This window comes from Pocillopora damicornis, chromosome 14 (assembly GCF_964200805.1).
Source record: "Pocillopora damicornis chromosome 14, jaPocDami1.2, whole genome shotgun sequence".
In the NCBI taxonomy this organism is placed as follows: Eukaryota; Metazoa; Cnidaria; class Anthozoa; order Scleractinia; family Pocilloporidae; genus Pocillopora; species Pocillopora damicornis.
In genome coordinates, this window is record NC_142683.1 from 11,848,327 (window position 1) to 11,863,269 (window position 14,943).

General features: G+C 39.7%; 2 protein-coding genes, 1 long non-coding RNA gene and 1 pseudogene across 9 annotated transcripts in view; 1 reads left to right on the plus strand and 3 right to left on the minus strand.

The window, feature by feature from the left end:
• Positions 1–1,405: 1,405 nt before the first annotated feature.
• LOC113682771 (uncharacterized) lies at positions 1,406–3,617 on the minus strand. Its single transcript, XM_027199959.2, has one exon. The coding sequence runs from the start codon at positions 2,580–2,582 to the stop codon at positions 1,836–1,838; it is 747 nt and encodes a 248-aa protein (XP_027055760.2). The 5' UTR covers positions 2,583–3,617; the 3' UTR covers positions 1,406–1,835.
• Positions 3,618–4,332: 715 nt separating this feature from the next.
• LOC149034449 (uncharacterized) lies at positions 4,333–6,187 on the plus strand. The gene is made up of 2 exons (XR_016182859.1): positions 4,333–4,465; positions 5,056–6,187. It is a non-coding gene; the product is annotated as an uncharacterized LOC149034449 (long non-coding RNA).
• LOC149034450 (dynein light chain roadblock-type 2 pseudogene) lies at positions 5,971–8,644 on the minus strand (annotated as a pseudogene). Of its 3 annotated transcripts, XR_016182857.1 has the most exons (3): positions 8,500–8,609; positions 7,796–7,859; positions 5,971–6,669 (listed from the first exon to the last, which is right to left on the minus strand). The product of XR_016182857.1 is annotated as a dynein light chain roadblock-type 2 pseudogene, transcript variant X2 (transcript). The 3 variants fall into 3 exon arrangements; XR_016182856.1 differs by lacking the exon at positions 7,796–7,859 and having other exon boundaries at positions 8,500–8,644; XR_016182858.1 differs by lacking the exons at positions 7,796–7,859; positions 8,500–8,609 and adding an exon at positions 6,764–6,782.
• A 1,215-nt stretch (positions 8,645–9,859) lies between these two features.
• Positions 9,860–14,943, minus strand: part of LOC113682749 (disco-interacting protein 2 homolog A) — a 32,864-nt gene continuing 27,780 nt past the window's right edge. For all 4 annotated transcript variants that reach the window (XM_027199927.2, XM_027199926.2, XM_027199928.2 and 1 more), the window contains exons 34-42: positions 14,762–14,853; positions 14,592–14,668; positions 14,062–14,232; positions 13,848–13,909; positions 13,102–13,159; positions 12,935–13,009; positions 12,678–12,858; positions 11,653–11,776; positions 9,860–11,466 (exon numbers count right to left, since the gene is read on the minus strand). In XM_027199927.2, the coding sequence (XP_027055728.2) occupies positions 11,214–11,466; positions 11,653–11,776; positions 12,678–12,858; positions 12,935–13,009; positions 13,102–13,159; positions 13,848–13,909; positions 14,062–14,232; positions 14,592–14,668; positions 14,762–14,853 (1,093 nt within the window). In that variant the 3' untranslated portion in view covers positions 9,860–11,213. The remainder of the gene's footprint in view (positions 11,467–11,652; positions 11,777–12,677; positions 12,859–12,934; positions 13,010–13,101; positions 13,160–13,847; positions 13,910–14,061; positions 14,233–14,591; positions 14,669–14,761; positions 14,854–14,943) is intronic.

The window sequence follows — 14,943 nt, forward strand, 5'->3', positions numbered from 1 at the left end:
TCACGCACAACCGTGACTTTTGCGAAGCGAAAAACAACCTTTTTTTTTTTTAAATTTCGATTAACGATAGCGTCTACACCCTTTTGATATCACACACTTATTACGCAACAGGGTTCGTAAAGGGAGAAGACGGTGCAAGTACACACCAAAAGTTGTCCGGGATTTATTAAGCTTACTCCACTTAACCTTTTTGCCGTTTCGCTATCTGCTATGTGGGTTTTTGCGGTCGATTAAATTATGGTGTATTAGGCGGGCTCACTTCCTCCGCCTTCTACAAAAAGCATGCAATCAACTACTTAACGACACCGAAGACAAAGAAACACAAATAAAGCAAGGAGAAACATTAATTTTTCAATTTCGTACTAGGGCCACCAGACCCGGTTTCTGTAAAGACCCCTCACAATTTGTTCTATTTAGATGACAGGCCTTGGCCAGCCCTGTTATTAAGATTTCATTTTTTGCTCACCACAATCTTGAGAACCGGGTATGGAAATCTTTTATGATCAACCTAGCCCCGTAACTGGAACAAAATTGTAAGGTCATTCTTTGTTCATCTCTGCGCTGCTTCCTTAAGAAAAGTACTAGGGCTGAAATATCCCATACGAACAGAGGACAATTTTGTCCCGCTCATCGGCCAGGACTCTCGTGAACACGCGTTTCATTTTAATGATCTTTGGTCAGTGCTTGAACTACTGTCCTTTCCAAAAATAGGGAACTTTTGGGCTGTCTGTCTCTTTCCCGTTAAGTCCAACCCTTTAGGGAATTACCCTACACACTAGCTCGCATGAACCTTGATCTCCACAGCAATTGGTATCACGCACTAAAACGTGGACTACAGTCATGGAACTTAGAGCTGTAGTCGCTTCCGGCAATGAGAAGACCTTTCTGTGGTTACGCAACTGTTCTCTAAGTCAATATTCCTAATGAGCTCTATTAACTTTTACGAGTAAGAGTTTACAGAAGTAAGAATTCTAGCCATGTCGTCTTTCGAACTCTTATCTAACTTTTCTCATATTTTAGACTTTGAATTATGTGGAATTTCACTATTGTTTCAGAAAAAAAAAACCCCTTTGGAACTTCGTGGTTCGCGATCATGTTTCATGTACGTGAAAGTTTTCGCTTCAATACACGTGATCAATATCTGCAGAAGTAAACAATTCACCTCCACACAAGGAAGCATTTGTCATCTTCTAAATTGGGCCATATTGGGCCTGAAAATTTACGTAATTGCCCGCCCAACCCAAAATTTTTTAATTTAAACGTATCCTGTGAAGACACAGGATCTTTCTCTTGATGAAAAATATTTCTTTCCGTGTTTGGCGATTTATGTGGCAAACAGTTGCTAACATACATTGAAGATTACGTAATTACTTATTCATAATTTCGGTTCACAAATAAACATAGATTTACCTTTGAAAAGAATTTATTTTCGTTGCATTACCTCTACGGTATGCATACAAGCATCCTTTCTGCTTAAACTATAAATTTACACTTACTAACGTGTTATAAACAACAATCTTTACAACTTCTTGCGAAACTTTGTACCGCAACTTCTCTGTACATTCTTGTCCGACAAATACACTCAAAATTTTTGTAGTAATACTACATTACAATATTCAAGAGCATCTTTGGAGTTATAATTTTACAAAAACTCATCAAGTTCTTTTTCAATATTAAACAAAATCAATCTAATCGTTAGCAACCTCGCAAAAAAATCAGGAAGTTTGCACAGGAGCGCCTAGAAAATTAGCACAATAATCGAGTTAAATCTTTCACGATTTGGCGCACCTTTCGAGCGTGTAAAAACGCCCGTTTATTTCTAGTTCAGTTTCAAATCAAAAGCATCGCACCTCCTCTTCATAACGAGCCGTAAGATTTCTAGCCATAGTTGTATACTGCACAAACGTTTGGAACAACTCCGACAGTTTTTGGTGTAGTTTCGGGTCTGGAAGCTCGAAATTCCGCGAGCCTGACAGCAACTCAGTGCGAAGTTTCTCGAGCAAAACGAAAACATCGAGTAGAGTTTTAGCTTGTTCGTCAAATTGAGGCATCTGCTCGTTCACACTGTAGTCTTCAAGGAGACGAGGGAACAAAACGGACTTTTCCATAGATTCCACTTCGTCAGCAAACCTCTTAATAGCTTCCACTAGGCAGTTTTCGGGGTCCAATGTCGTCTTGGCTTTGAATTCCTTGAAAGAAGGCAGCTCATGGTTAGGACCAAGGTTTTGCGCTGATGTTTTGATGTACCTTGCCAGCAAAGTAAGCTGATTTAACCGTTGGCAAGAGTCTTGGATTTCTCTCTCAAGGGGAATCATGTTCGCATCGTTTTCAGTCGGCGGACTATATCCCAGTGACAGCTTAATTTTCAATGCTTTAACCATGAAGTAGAAAGCTCTCATGTTCATGTTATTTTGAAGATAGGAGTCTTTCCCGCTCGTCGGCATTAACTCTTTCACAGGCAAATCTATCAACTTCATAGGGATGAGTACGGTGTTATCCATTCTGTCGACTGTCTTCACAAACTGCTCCATGACAGCCACGAAAGAGTTATCAACGGTTTTCAAACGCCTTGAAGATTCCATTTTCTTCCTTCGACGGAACTACTGAAACTGACAGCTGCGAACGGATGGGCCCCAAATTTTTCCTGTTATCAAACTGGTGTATCAGCAACAGCGGAAAGTTTCTGTTCGCCTCTCTGAAGCTACAAATAAATGTCAGTCAGGTCTAACGCTTTCGTTCTTCCGGACAATTCGTCTATAACCCTGAAACGATGGCGATCTAATTGTTTTATGGTTTCAAGCAACGTGACACAGTTTTCCTGCCCGCGTGTGGCGTGAAGGTTTGTTATTGTTTTGCGATGTCTGTTCACGTGCTGTCCACATGAAATCGCCGTGGGCTCATTCGCAGTCAACAGACTAAACGTGCTTAAATTTCCGTCCTCGTGTAGTCAAAATACAACTTTTCGAATTCTGCAGTCTTTTGATTCGCTTACTTAAGTTTTAAACGGCTATCAAAGCAGTAATTTCACATTCAGATAAAAAAAGAAATTACGTGTTATGAATTTGAACTGCGTTGTGCTCAAAACCACCTGATGTTGCAACTCAATTTTGATTGGCTATTAAGACAATAAGAAGGGGTGTGTTAAGGGCGTGAAGGTGGCGTGTTCTGTCACGCCAGCTATCTGTTTTTTATTTGTCAAATCATAAATTCTTAATTAATTACGGAATAAGATCTCGTGAGATTGGACTTTCTTATGTCTTTGACTTCAATATTATTTTCTGGTTTCAGGAAGACGCTACTTATTACAGTGCCAACTAAATCATCTTAATTTAGGCGAAAATAATATTGAAACGACCAGCTCTCTACGCAATCTTCATTCACCTTCTTTCGGTTTCCTTTGCTTGAAGACGATCTTTCCTTTCCAAGCACTTCCAAATTAGTCCTCAGCGATTTTAGTACCTAAATCCCTCTGAAAAGCTACAAATATGACCAGAATTCTTGATGTTGATTTCCGTGCAGGTATGCATGTATTATTTTGACGTTTCCAGCCTAAGTTTTCGGCCAATTGTAAGCCAGTAAAGTAGACTAACACAAAATACACGAATAAATAACTTAATCTTTGCTTATGTGAGTAACACCGCTTTGTATAACTCCTAATGAAAAATTTACATACACTATTGTGAATGTCAAACAAAAGTGCGAAATCTGTGAAATCTCTGCGAACTCTTTAAAGCATTTCCTGATCACATGTTAACTTAATTTACATATATTTTTTGCGTGATGCATGACAGTCTTTTGATTTTATATTTTTCATTTGAATACCAAATATCAACTTTTCTTTTATCCTCTCACTCATACAGCCGCCGTGCAGACTAAAAATTTGTTTGTTGCGTGATGTTCTTTAAAACTTTCTTCCTTCAAAGTAGCTGCAAACAACACATGATGAGATAATGAATTCTCCTCTGCTTGTCTACACCAAAAATAGTCTTGGAAGTCTAAATCTAACTTGAAACCTTCTAAATCTGTCCAGATGCAGGAGACATGTTTAGACGTAGTGATGAAAACGAGTATAAACGATAGCTATGATGAATTAAAAAATTAAAGCTGAAGGAGTTTGAAGATATTTTTAGGGCATTCCAAACAATTCTTTGGTCAACAGGCGCATGTTTCTTGCATGTGATAAGAAATAGGGTACGAAAGTCCAATCACACCATCACTTCCTCGGTTTGTCTAAAACAGCACAAACGTAAGTCAAACTAAACACACCCTTTTTTCACGTGTGATCTCGTTCACTCGGACTAATCTCCTGGAGGCTTAGTATTAGCGGTTGGACCCAACGTGATCGGCGGACAAAAGGAGAGGGTCTTCATCGAAGCATCGAGCGCGCATGTTGGCACGTCCTCCACGAATTTGACTCGAATATCATCTCACCTGCCCTTTGTTCGCGGCTAAGCAAGGAACCTCGGTAAGCAGTACGCTTAATTTTCTATCCATTGATTTCTGGGCTGAATTTTATACCAGTTATTCTAAGCTACCTGGTTAGAGATTGGACGGGTTTAAAAAAGAAAAAAAAACTCCCTAATTTGATTGCTTGAGCAATATTTCCTGAATGATTGATGGCAGTATTTTCATTTTCGTATGACTGACCGCACTTTTGAGTGCAACAAAGAAACACGCTCTGCGGTCAGATAAATTAAGCGTTTCCTCTGAACCCACACTTTTACACAGAGGTGATGGTGTGTTTGGAAAATGATCTTGTAGAAGTGTTCCTTTTATTTTTGATCATGTTCTTACTTTCTTGAAATGAGCACTTAAAATTTCTGTTTCTGAAGTTTCTCGAAGCACTTCGATATTGCCTATGTTTATTTACATTTGTTTCACGTGCCAGGCTACTTCGTGTAAAAATTTTCACGTTTTGTGACTCTTTTGAGCGAGTCAAACTAATGAGTGACCCGGCAGTCAGGAACACAACTGGGCAAGTTTTCTTCTTTCTTAGATCCCAATATATTGACCTTACTGCCTCTTATAACACTACTTTATCGATTTTGGTTGCAGCAAAGTCTGTGGAAACAGGAGTGACTACAATTGTTTTGATTTACAGATCTTCTTCTTGCTAATCGCTTTGAAAAGTAAACCAGTGATTGGATGTTCTTTTAACCCTCCGCAAAACTGAAAAGAGTTCGTTGAAGGCTTGAAAGCTATGTTTAAATCAATTTAACAAATAGATTCCAAGTTGCCGTGCGTCTGTTCAGTAATAGATCACAGATGACGTCAAAATGTGGTAAGAACAAAAAAGTGGCACGCGAGGCGCAGCCGAGTGTCGCTGATGTTCTTACCACATTTTGACGTCCTCTGTGATCTATTACTGAACAGACGCACGGCAACTTGGAATCTATTTGTTAAATTGATTTAAACATAGCTTTCAAGCCTTCAACGAACTCTACACAAATGCTGACTGCAGATAACATATCTGTCATTTTAACATTCAGTTGTGTAGCCTGCAGTGCAGGCGTCTCATTATTGCGGCAAGCCCTCTTTTGTACGTAGTAAACCTAGAAATGGATAACTCGCTAACATGGGTTCTTCTCAACACAGTAAGCGGTCAGATAACAAGCGATGTAATGTGGATGTAAGGTGAAGTATTTTTGTTGAGAATTTGACCGTATCTTTTTTATACCTAAGAGCGGTCGTAAATATTCCCATACAAACTCTTAAAACTTCGCCATGACTCTTTTTTCGCAAGATAACTACCTCACAGCTGCTGGACCTTGGGCCACCTGCGATCCGATCAGCCATGTTTGATTTGGAGTTAGTGTGGACGGTGGGGGTAGGGGGCGGGGGAGGGGTGAAAAAAGGCCACCTGGTGTTTTGTTTTTCATCAGCCTCTTCGGGCACCTGATTAATCACCACTGTAACGCATAACATCACACTCTTGTCACGCAACGCATCAAACAAATAATTTGCTACATGTTCCAGTCTATGATACCTTTCAATTTATTTGAGGACTGCTTTTTATGGTAGAATTAAAAAGATATTCACCCTTACGTTTGCAGTCTTCAATAGCTTATAAAATTATGATTATAAAACATATGAAATAGCAATTTTATTAGTAATCTACGTTACTTTCATCTTTCATTCCGATTTGTAACCTATATAAACTTTGTAAAATTTATTAAAATTTGTAAAAGATTTATAGACTGTTTTGATAATTTTATCGGTCCGTTATCGGAATCAATTTCATAGTTTTTAAGGGATCAACACTTATTTCCCGTAGAGATCCAAGGGGTTTGCACAATGTCATGACCATATAAGCACCAATATTGGTCTGATATTACAAATCCTTCTGATTAGGGTTCTGGATAACAATCAACGAATAATCCCCGGACGGAGCTACCAGGATCTCATACTTTCGTGAACGCACGCGAAGAAATTTCAGATCGTTGAGCGGGTCGAGATCTCGAACACAACTTCGTGCCAAACTTGTTAAGTGCTGGAAATTGCTCGCGTAAAGCTGTGTAGTTGCGTTATCCATCGTGGACTTAATTGCAAGGCCTTGTGGGTTCAGTACAATCAGACCGAGGACACCTGGGTGTGAGTTGATGCGTTTCAAAGTATCTTCTACATCTCCTGATGGTGCGGGTTCCATTTCTGTGTCAGAAATCTTGGAAACTATAAGGGTAAAGAGAAATGTTTAATAGTACAAAAAAGGGAAAAAAGAGGCATTAAAAGGAGCAAATAAAAAGTGTCGTCTTTCGAAACAAACCTTAGAGCCCACTCCTTCCCTCTTTCACTGTCCTGTACCTTATTAAGGGGAATGCCCCGCCCCAAAGGGATCCGTCTACGGTATGAAGGAATATCATAGCTTAGAGATTCCATGACTTCAGGTATGGAAAGGGTTAAATCTGTTAGTATAGCAACTGGCCGAAGAATTTGAATGACTGAGGTTTGAATTCTCTCAAAGGATTCAGAGTTCATTTTTACCCCTCTTCTTGACAAATGGTTGGCACCTTTACCTGTAAATAACATAATTAAAAGGTTCTAAAGGTACACAGCTCGCAAGGCAATCGATACTTTTTATCCTTTTTTGTTGCTCTTCTAAAGATTGTTAAATCATCTATTTTCTAAGCATATTTCATGGAGCTTACGTGAGTGTAAGACCAAGAAGAAGAAACGCGAATCACACTTTCCTTCTTTTACACGTGACACCCCTCACGCTGATCTGGCGTCTGCCCTCACTCAAAGGGGAAAAAGGGAGAAAAAACTTGGTCTGCAGGCTTAATGGTAGTAGCAGGCTACTCTTGAAAGGAGCTCTTATACTATAATTAAGTCCAGCAGATATAGGCTTCTATCAATTGGAGGTATACCAAAGTTGGTTAAAGGTGGTGGATACAATATGAAAGGCTGGGGGGTGGGGTTTGTAATATAGGTCAGAACATCCCTTCACACTCAGTATCCGCCCCCTCCTCTCTAATCCCTCTTGATGCATTTCAAATGTTTTTGATGTCTTCGTCGCTGATTATTTTCATGAAAATCTCAATCACCCATTAATTTCTTTTTGTAGAACGTTTAGCCACGCTCAAAGAATTGCGTTACACTTCAAAGATTGCGTTACCTGGCGTGGGAAAACATTCAGGTGTTGAGATTCACCTCATATGTGACGCTAAAATTTCCTCACTGGGTTAATTTTGAAGAACAGAATATTACCTATTTAAAAATAAACTTCTATTTTTTCCGAAAAAAGATTCCGATAAATATACATCCTCTTCTTTCAATGAAAAAGCGACGTTCCCTTTACCGTATTCTAGTAGATAACTTGCTTCGACTAGTTTCAGTTACATCGGCCAAAAGTGTTGTGTTGCCTTCAAATTCAGGAAAATAAAATCGTAAATTAATAACGGGGGTAATATAATTATAATAATGGCGACTTCGTCATCTGAAGTGACCTCAGATTGTCTGAAAATTTTGTTCGATTTGATCAGAAAAAAACCTATTTTAGCGACTTGGGCGAAATACATCGCTCTGAAAATGAACTTACGTTTTCGAATTCAAAGCTGAAACATGAACATATCAGGTAAATGCAGTCAACAGAAAACATAATTCAAAAGATACTCATCAAAAGAATCATTGAGACGAAGTCGTGGCTGGATCGCCACTATGAATTGAAAGGAACTGTTCGTATTGTTTTGCTGTTGTTACGACATTTCAATGCATTTCAAAGCAAGGCTAGCAAATCTGATGAGTTTCGGTTTTCAATAGCCTGAAAGATCAACTTCATGGTAATTAAATAATCCTGTAACTCCTTCGTGAATCAAAAACTCAAAGCCACAGCGATTTAGTTATGTTTTACAAAGCTCACGAAATATTGACAGAAGGATTTTAAGATCGCTACATTGGAATACGACACTCCTTATGGTTTAAAACACAATTTAGTCATTTAACCTCGTCGAAAACTGTAGCGTATGTTTGTTACCAGAGACAGGAATTTTCTTATATACTTACGAAGCAAGCTCCTCGTCGGCTGGGAAAGCGTTCACAGGTTATCTCGATCGATCGAAGCCAGCGATGTTAAACAACCTTGGATCCCAAAGTCAAATATACGCGAAAGTGATTCAGTTTGAAGAATATGTTTGGTTTTCAAACGTTGTTTACAGTGTTCCTTCGATACGACGGAAACACGTTTTGACATTTGTGGAATGCATAGGACACTAGCGGTTTCAATAGATAATTATTGTTCATATTTGTAAATTCCATTTGACACTAAAGGATGCGGATTATTGGCTGTTTCATCACGAAAAAATTAGTTACTATCTTCTATTAACTATTCAATTAGAATAAGTCACGCCATGCTATTTTTTTAACCGTCTTAAATAATGCTTTTCCGCAGCGAAGCCTTACTTCATAACTCAAATATTTTGAGGCAATTAGAAAGTATATTGGATGACAACGTTTGCCGTGAATGAAATTACCATAATTAAGTTTTTCACGGTTATGATGTAGATGCATAAGGAGGGGGGAGGGGGCGGGCGTGGGAGTGGGGAGAGGCAAGAAGGTGTTATAATATAATAAGCGGTTACCAACGAAACCATACTTTTTCCATGCGAAACCACAAAACACAAACTTATGTCGGATCACACTTCTATCACAATTCTTACGGCAGCTTTAAACAGCACACGATCGAAGAAGATCGCGGGGTTGCGAAAAGAAATTAGCCTCTCCCTCCCTCCCTCGCCTTCCTATCCCCCTCCTCGACATGCATCACAGACGAATTCATATCGACAGGCACTGGAGCCTAAGGTCATTATTTGGGGTAAGTACTTCATGTATGGGGAATTATTATCTCCAATACATATTATGTCTTATACTTTTCAAACATACAATGTCCTATACTTTACATATAATAATCCCCCATATGCAATTTCCCATGCATGACCTACTCAAGTTATTTGGCGACCATACAGCTGAGAAGGAGCTCAAATGACCCTGAGAAAGATTTTCTCACCACCAGTCCCCGACGCGTTTTCCTTTGGAATGCAACAGAAAAATGAAAATAGAAAACTGTGTCCGAAAGGAAGGGAGCCGAAAAGCCATTTTTTTTTTAACGAACGTGGAGACTTAACAAAGCAGATATTTTGTTGACAATGAAATCTGTTGATGTGGATTTCTTGATAAGTGGGCCTATCCGGATGGACTGGCGTTAATTTCAACTCGTGTATGTGCGAAGTATTGAAACGAGTAATGTCGGGATTCGTTATGCAAATTTCGTGCCGTTAGCACGGCCTAAGGAGAGTACGTTTTGAAAACTCACCACTTAAACTTTGTGAAATTCCCTTGAAAATAAAAAACGGACACTGCAATACTACCAAAATGTCGTCTAGACTTGTCTTTATTATTTACACATAAAAATATAAGCAACCACTGACATGCTTCTTTACATAATACCTCACAAATTTGTTCTGCAGTTCTGTCAAACCGTACAAGAAACAAGAAATTTTAACACACTATCTCACTTGGGACAGTCGTACGTCTGTCGACACAGGACTCAACTATCTAAAGTCCTAATATAAGATCAAACATTGCTTGCAGAATTCGTCTCAAAACAATATAAAATACTACGTAACAATTTACAAAATAGAAAATCAATTATTCGCCTGCTAGGTCGGTCAAAGAAGAAATGATTTCGTTGCCCCAGTAATCGATGATTTTTTTTTCCTAATTCTATCAGTTTGGAAAAAAGACAAATATGTTTTCCTAGTTTTTTTATTTTTCAATTAGATGAAACATCCTCTCCCGTAGATAGATTGCAAAGCAAAGTGAAATAAAACCCAATGCAACCCCGGAGTACTTTCGACACTCAATTGAAAATTACTCTAAGGGAACTCAATCAAACTCGAGCCCTGCTGTTGCGCGAGTATCGAATTTTTTGATCGGTTTAGTCGATCAGTATTAATCAGTTAGTTATGAATGTTTGTTATAAATAGGACTGTGGAGATAATTGTTCATAAGCCGAAGAGATATGAACACCTTCATGTTCTGCAGAGATTAATTTGTAACTTTCTTAGACGTATTATTTACGCGAACTATTTTAAATTACTATGCAATCTACCACATTACAACATCATGGAAAAAGAATCGCAGTTCACCATCCACTAAGAATACCTGGTGAAAAAAAAACACAGTTTCCCCGCACTGTGAAAAATTCTATTACTATAATGATGCTTTCTACTGTGTGACATGAAAATAATTTTGCTTAACGCGAACCAACCAGTTCAAAAAATTATCATAAATTATTCGATGAACAACGCGGTTTTGTCGAACGCAAACTATATTCGAGAATTCTCTCATAATAAAGCATTTACATCCTAGCCTGCGTGTAGCCCTACCCTCCCTCCCAAGAAGAAATGGAAGGGTTCCGTTTCCCCTTGAGGGGAGAAGGGAGGAAGGTACGACAACACATAGGCTATTAAATCCACATTGACAGCCTCTACCTGATTCACTACAATGGAAATCGTCCAGGTAAAAAAATCTCACGCGACAGGTTTGCGTGTAAGGTGACGGTCTCGCGTCACGCGTGACAGTAGTTCCTGTCTAAATTGCCTTACCAAACGCTAGTTTATACCTAAACCTAGCGCTACAGTCTATTTCAAACTTGTCTATTAATTGTCATTTAAAAAAACTACGACATAATTCAATTACGAAACTAAGCAGTGAGGTGTCTACATATTATACGCCACGTAGATAGGATCCAACTGGTCCCCCAAGAACCCGTCCCTCAGATGCATCCGTTGTTTCTCTCCGCGAGAATTGATCGGGACTACACCAGGGTCAACCACTACCACCACCCCTACGACAAGTTGCTGTTCATTCAGTACGGATGTCGTCACCAGCGGAACCACGTCAAGTGCCTCGCGTTCATCTGCATCAAGCTCCACTGCTACTACAAGTAGGTTTGTCATCGTGAAGACCGCACTAGGGAGGGGAGGGTAAAAGAAAAATAAATAAATGAAATAAAAGAAAAAATGTGACGGCCAAAAAGTCATTATTTTATACTCAACGGCCCGCAACTAAGGTGACTTTTTCCATTTTATCTGCAACGAAGCGATGGATAAATGCAACAAGAGACAAGACACTCAAGTGCGAGGGTATCACACTAACCTTTCACAGATTGATCGATGACATCTCGTCACTGTGTTCTCGATATCTACCGGGTGATACCTCATACCACGCAATATCATGGTTTCTTCAAGAGGGCCAACCACAAATAACGCGTCATGCCGGGCTGTTGAAAAATAAAAGCAACAAAAACATTTAAGCGACAGAAATTACAAAAAAGCGGTTACATTTCAACTTAGCTGTTTAGCGTCTGCGCAAGTAATATCCCGCCGAAATCATTAAGTGACGCCGTTTTAAACCGTTTACTTTTTTTGCGATAAAGCTCAAAACAGATTGTCAAGTCAACAGGATAACCACAGCTAAATTAACTGAACTTCGTGTTCGAACGTTTCAATTGTTTGCATATTGCGCGGTCGCTCCTTTGGTTCTCCTGTGAAATTTTGAACAGGAAAATTGGCGCGCGACTGGCCAAACTCAAACCAACTGCACATGCGCAACGGGATCAATAACTAACAAAGAAATGTGTAACATCTACATGGGAATAAAACTACTCAGATGTTAAGAGTGAAAGGATAGTAACCGTTAAAAAAATTATTTAAGTAGAAGCTAGCCGTGTTCAATAATGTTTAGGGCATTTTGTAGCATTGAATATGAAAATTGCTGCAACGAGTAGTTGAAACATTCCAATTTTAAGTACGTCAAGCATATCAGACTGGACTACGAGCAGTCCCTGCTTTTCGGTGAAGTCCATCGTGCGAGTCATTAACAGTCAGTGAAAAAAAAATAGATGTCAGCACGCCACGCAGAACCGTGGAAGTAAAGCGCATGAAAAGTAGGCGCCTCACTCCTTGAACTCCATGTGGTGCGCTAAAATGGAATCTTTTTTGACTAGCGCGACGGACTTTGCTGATAAGGAGAGACTGCTCGTAGTCTAATTTCAGACTGCAGCAAATTGCACAACAAGGAAAACTGCTTTGTAGAACCACTTTGAGAGCTTTTTGTTTGAAAGTGCAAAGTTTATCTTAAAGTTCCTAAAGCTTAATCATACATGCAGTGTATCATCCCACCTCCATCTGTCTGCGTGAAATCTGTTCTCTTGATGAATCCCAGGTATCCCGTTCGCGCGTACGGGACTGCAGTCTCCGTCGTGCTTCCTGTTGTCAACTTAACGTTGAAGCGGTCATCTGTTAGCGTATCCTCTCCCGTCATGAAGTAACCGCTGCCATTATGCGGGCTAGTGACCCAGATCTACAACATTATAACAAATGACTTGTAATTAGTGCTGATTAGTGGGAATTACTGACATAATTCGTGAATAACGTACCTCTCCAAGATGCGAATCGGCGCACATGCCCTTAGTCTCTGGATTGGCGATCACTACTTTCACACCGGGCAAAATCTGAACACCAAAACCAAAACAAAATTATTGTAAGGAAAATAACAAGTGTCAAGACTACGAGCATTCGTTTATAATATCTTGCCAAGACTCACCTTTCCAGATTCCAATAAGCATAAACTGTGAGGACTTCCTCGTTCTACAAGAGTGACTCTACAAAAATAAGACAAGGCACGTGAAAATACGGTTACATTGCCAAAGTTCTCATGAAAAGAGATGCTTATCTATGACCTGAAGAAATATGCGCTAATCTGTGAACTAATCTGGGGACTACGAGCTCATTATATCCGAATGAGATCAACCGATGCGCTATCAAAGCTAAAGCATTCACAACTGCCAATCATAACTACAATAAGCGCTATCGCTGTGTCTAACTCAGTCCGTGGCGCGAGTCAGCGAAAATAAATCGTGCACCGCAAACACCGAGGGCACGGTGCGCACGCTTCTCGCTTCCAGAGCTCGAGCGCTATTTTCGCTAATTTGTGCAAATGACTAAGCCGAGAAATCAGGACTGCTCGCTGTTTGACTCGCAAGAAGAAAAAAATTAATGTGAATACGTGTGAACGGTTTTTACGCGTGTAAAAAATGCGGGTGAATATGTCGCGTTTAGTTAAAGTTTTTTCATTTGATTGTTTAGGAGAGAGGATCGGCTCTTAAAACGAATCACAGAACGAAATGGAACAAAACCAACACAATGCCGGGTGACTTCTGAGGCTCAATTGGATATCGTGTTACGACAATCAACAGATTCCTCAGGAGTCTTTCTAGGAATCAGAATTTGATGACATAACACAATCAGACGTCTAAACAGAGTGACAGTATTATTGTTTTCATATTTCACCTGTCATTTCTTAGGGCTCTCGTGTCCACATACACGCTGGATGCCTCGGGCGTGGATGCACCCTGAAACAAAACGTGCACAAAGCGAGTGAGATAGAACATGCGAGCGTGTTGAATACGCAAGTACCTTAACCAACATTAGTGCATGTCAAAAAGGCGCGTGCCCGCTCTTACACCTTTCATTGCTTATAATGGATAAATTAGAGAAATCTCACCTGCGTGCAAATGGCAACATTAGTTCTGCATCCAAATGAAGTGCTTACTGCTCGAGCAGAAAGACCCAGACCAGAAAACAGAGTAGAAAACGCTGTGGTAAGGTTTATTCTGGGGCGTTCCTCAGCTACCACTACACAGTTACGTACACAGGTTAAATTGACACCCTTCGACTGTGAGAACAAATAGGCATAACATAACATTAACCCTTTTTTGACATTTAGGAGTGACGAGCATCTAATCTCTCCTTACATTATCACCCTTAAATCAAACATGGCGGTTAGGAGGGTATATGATTTAATCACCACCTCACTCTATTCCCACACTAACCGTTTTCAACAACGCTGACCAAAGCGGAATGCAGCGCGTTAAAGTTATTTTCTCACAAGCTTTTGTAGCCTAGTGATACAACATTAAATCTGTAGGTGGATAATCACAGTTTCTTCGTATTCTTCAGCTTCCACACTGGCGAAAAGTCAATCTGATACCTTCCTCGAAACATGTCTTCTTTCAAACAAAATATCCACAATACCTTGAGCGCCGGTATTGACTGCCCCAGTCCCTTGGTACACAAATCCATAACAGGGTAAGAACAGAACGTGTCGCGGACTGGGAAGGAAAACCAAACACAGTCAGCAAAACTTCATACTTTTTTCGTTGGGTTTGGAAGGTGAATCATCCATAACAGGGAACAGAACTCACCTTTATACTGACTAACTACTGATAACCAAAGAGCGGGATTCGTCTCCAGGTCTCCTGGAGGTATGAGGATTGTATGGTGTCCAGAATAGACACTACAAATTGAATTGAAAGAATTGTCAGTGAATGAACTGAAAAGAAAACAGCAAAGGATGGATAAACAATAAGTCAAATCTACATTTATT

Bases quoted from the DNA above. Each gene is read 5' to 3' on its own strand.
- LOC113682771 (XM_027199959.2), bottom strand. From the start codon at position 2,582: ATGGAATCTTCAAGGCGTTTGAAAACCGTTGATAACTCTTTCGTGGCT.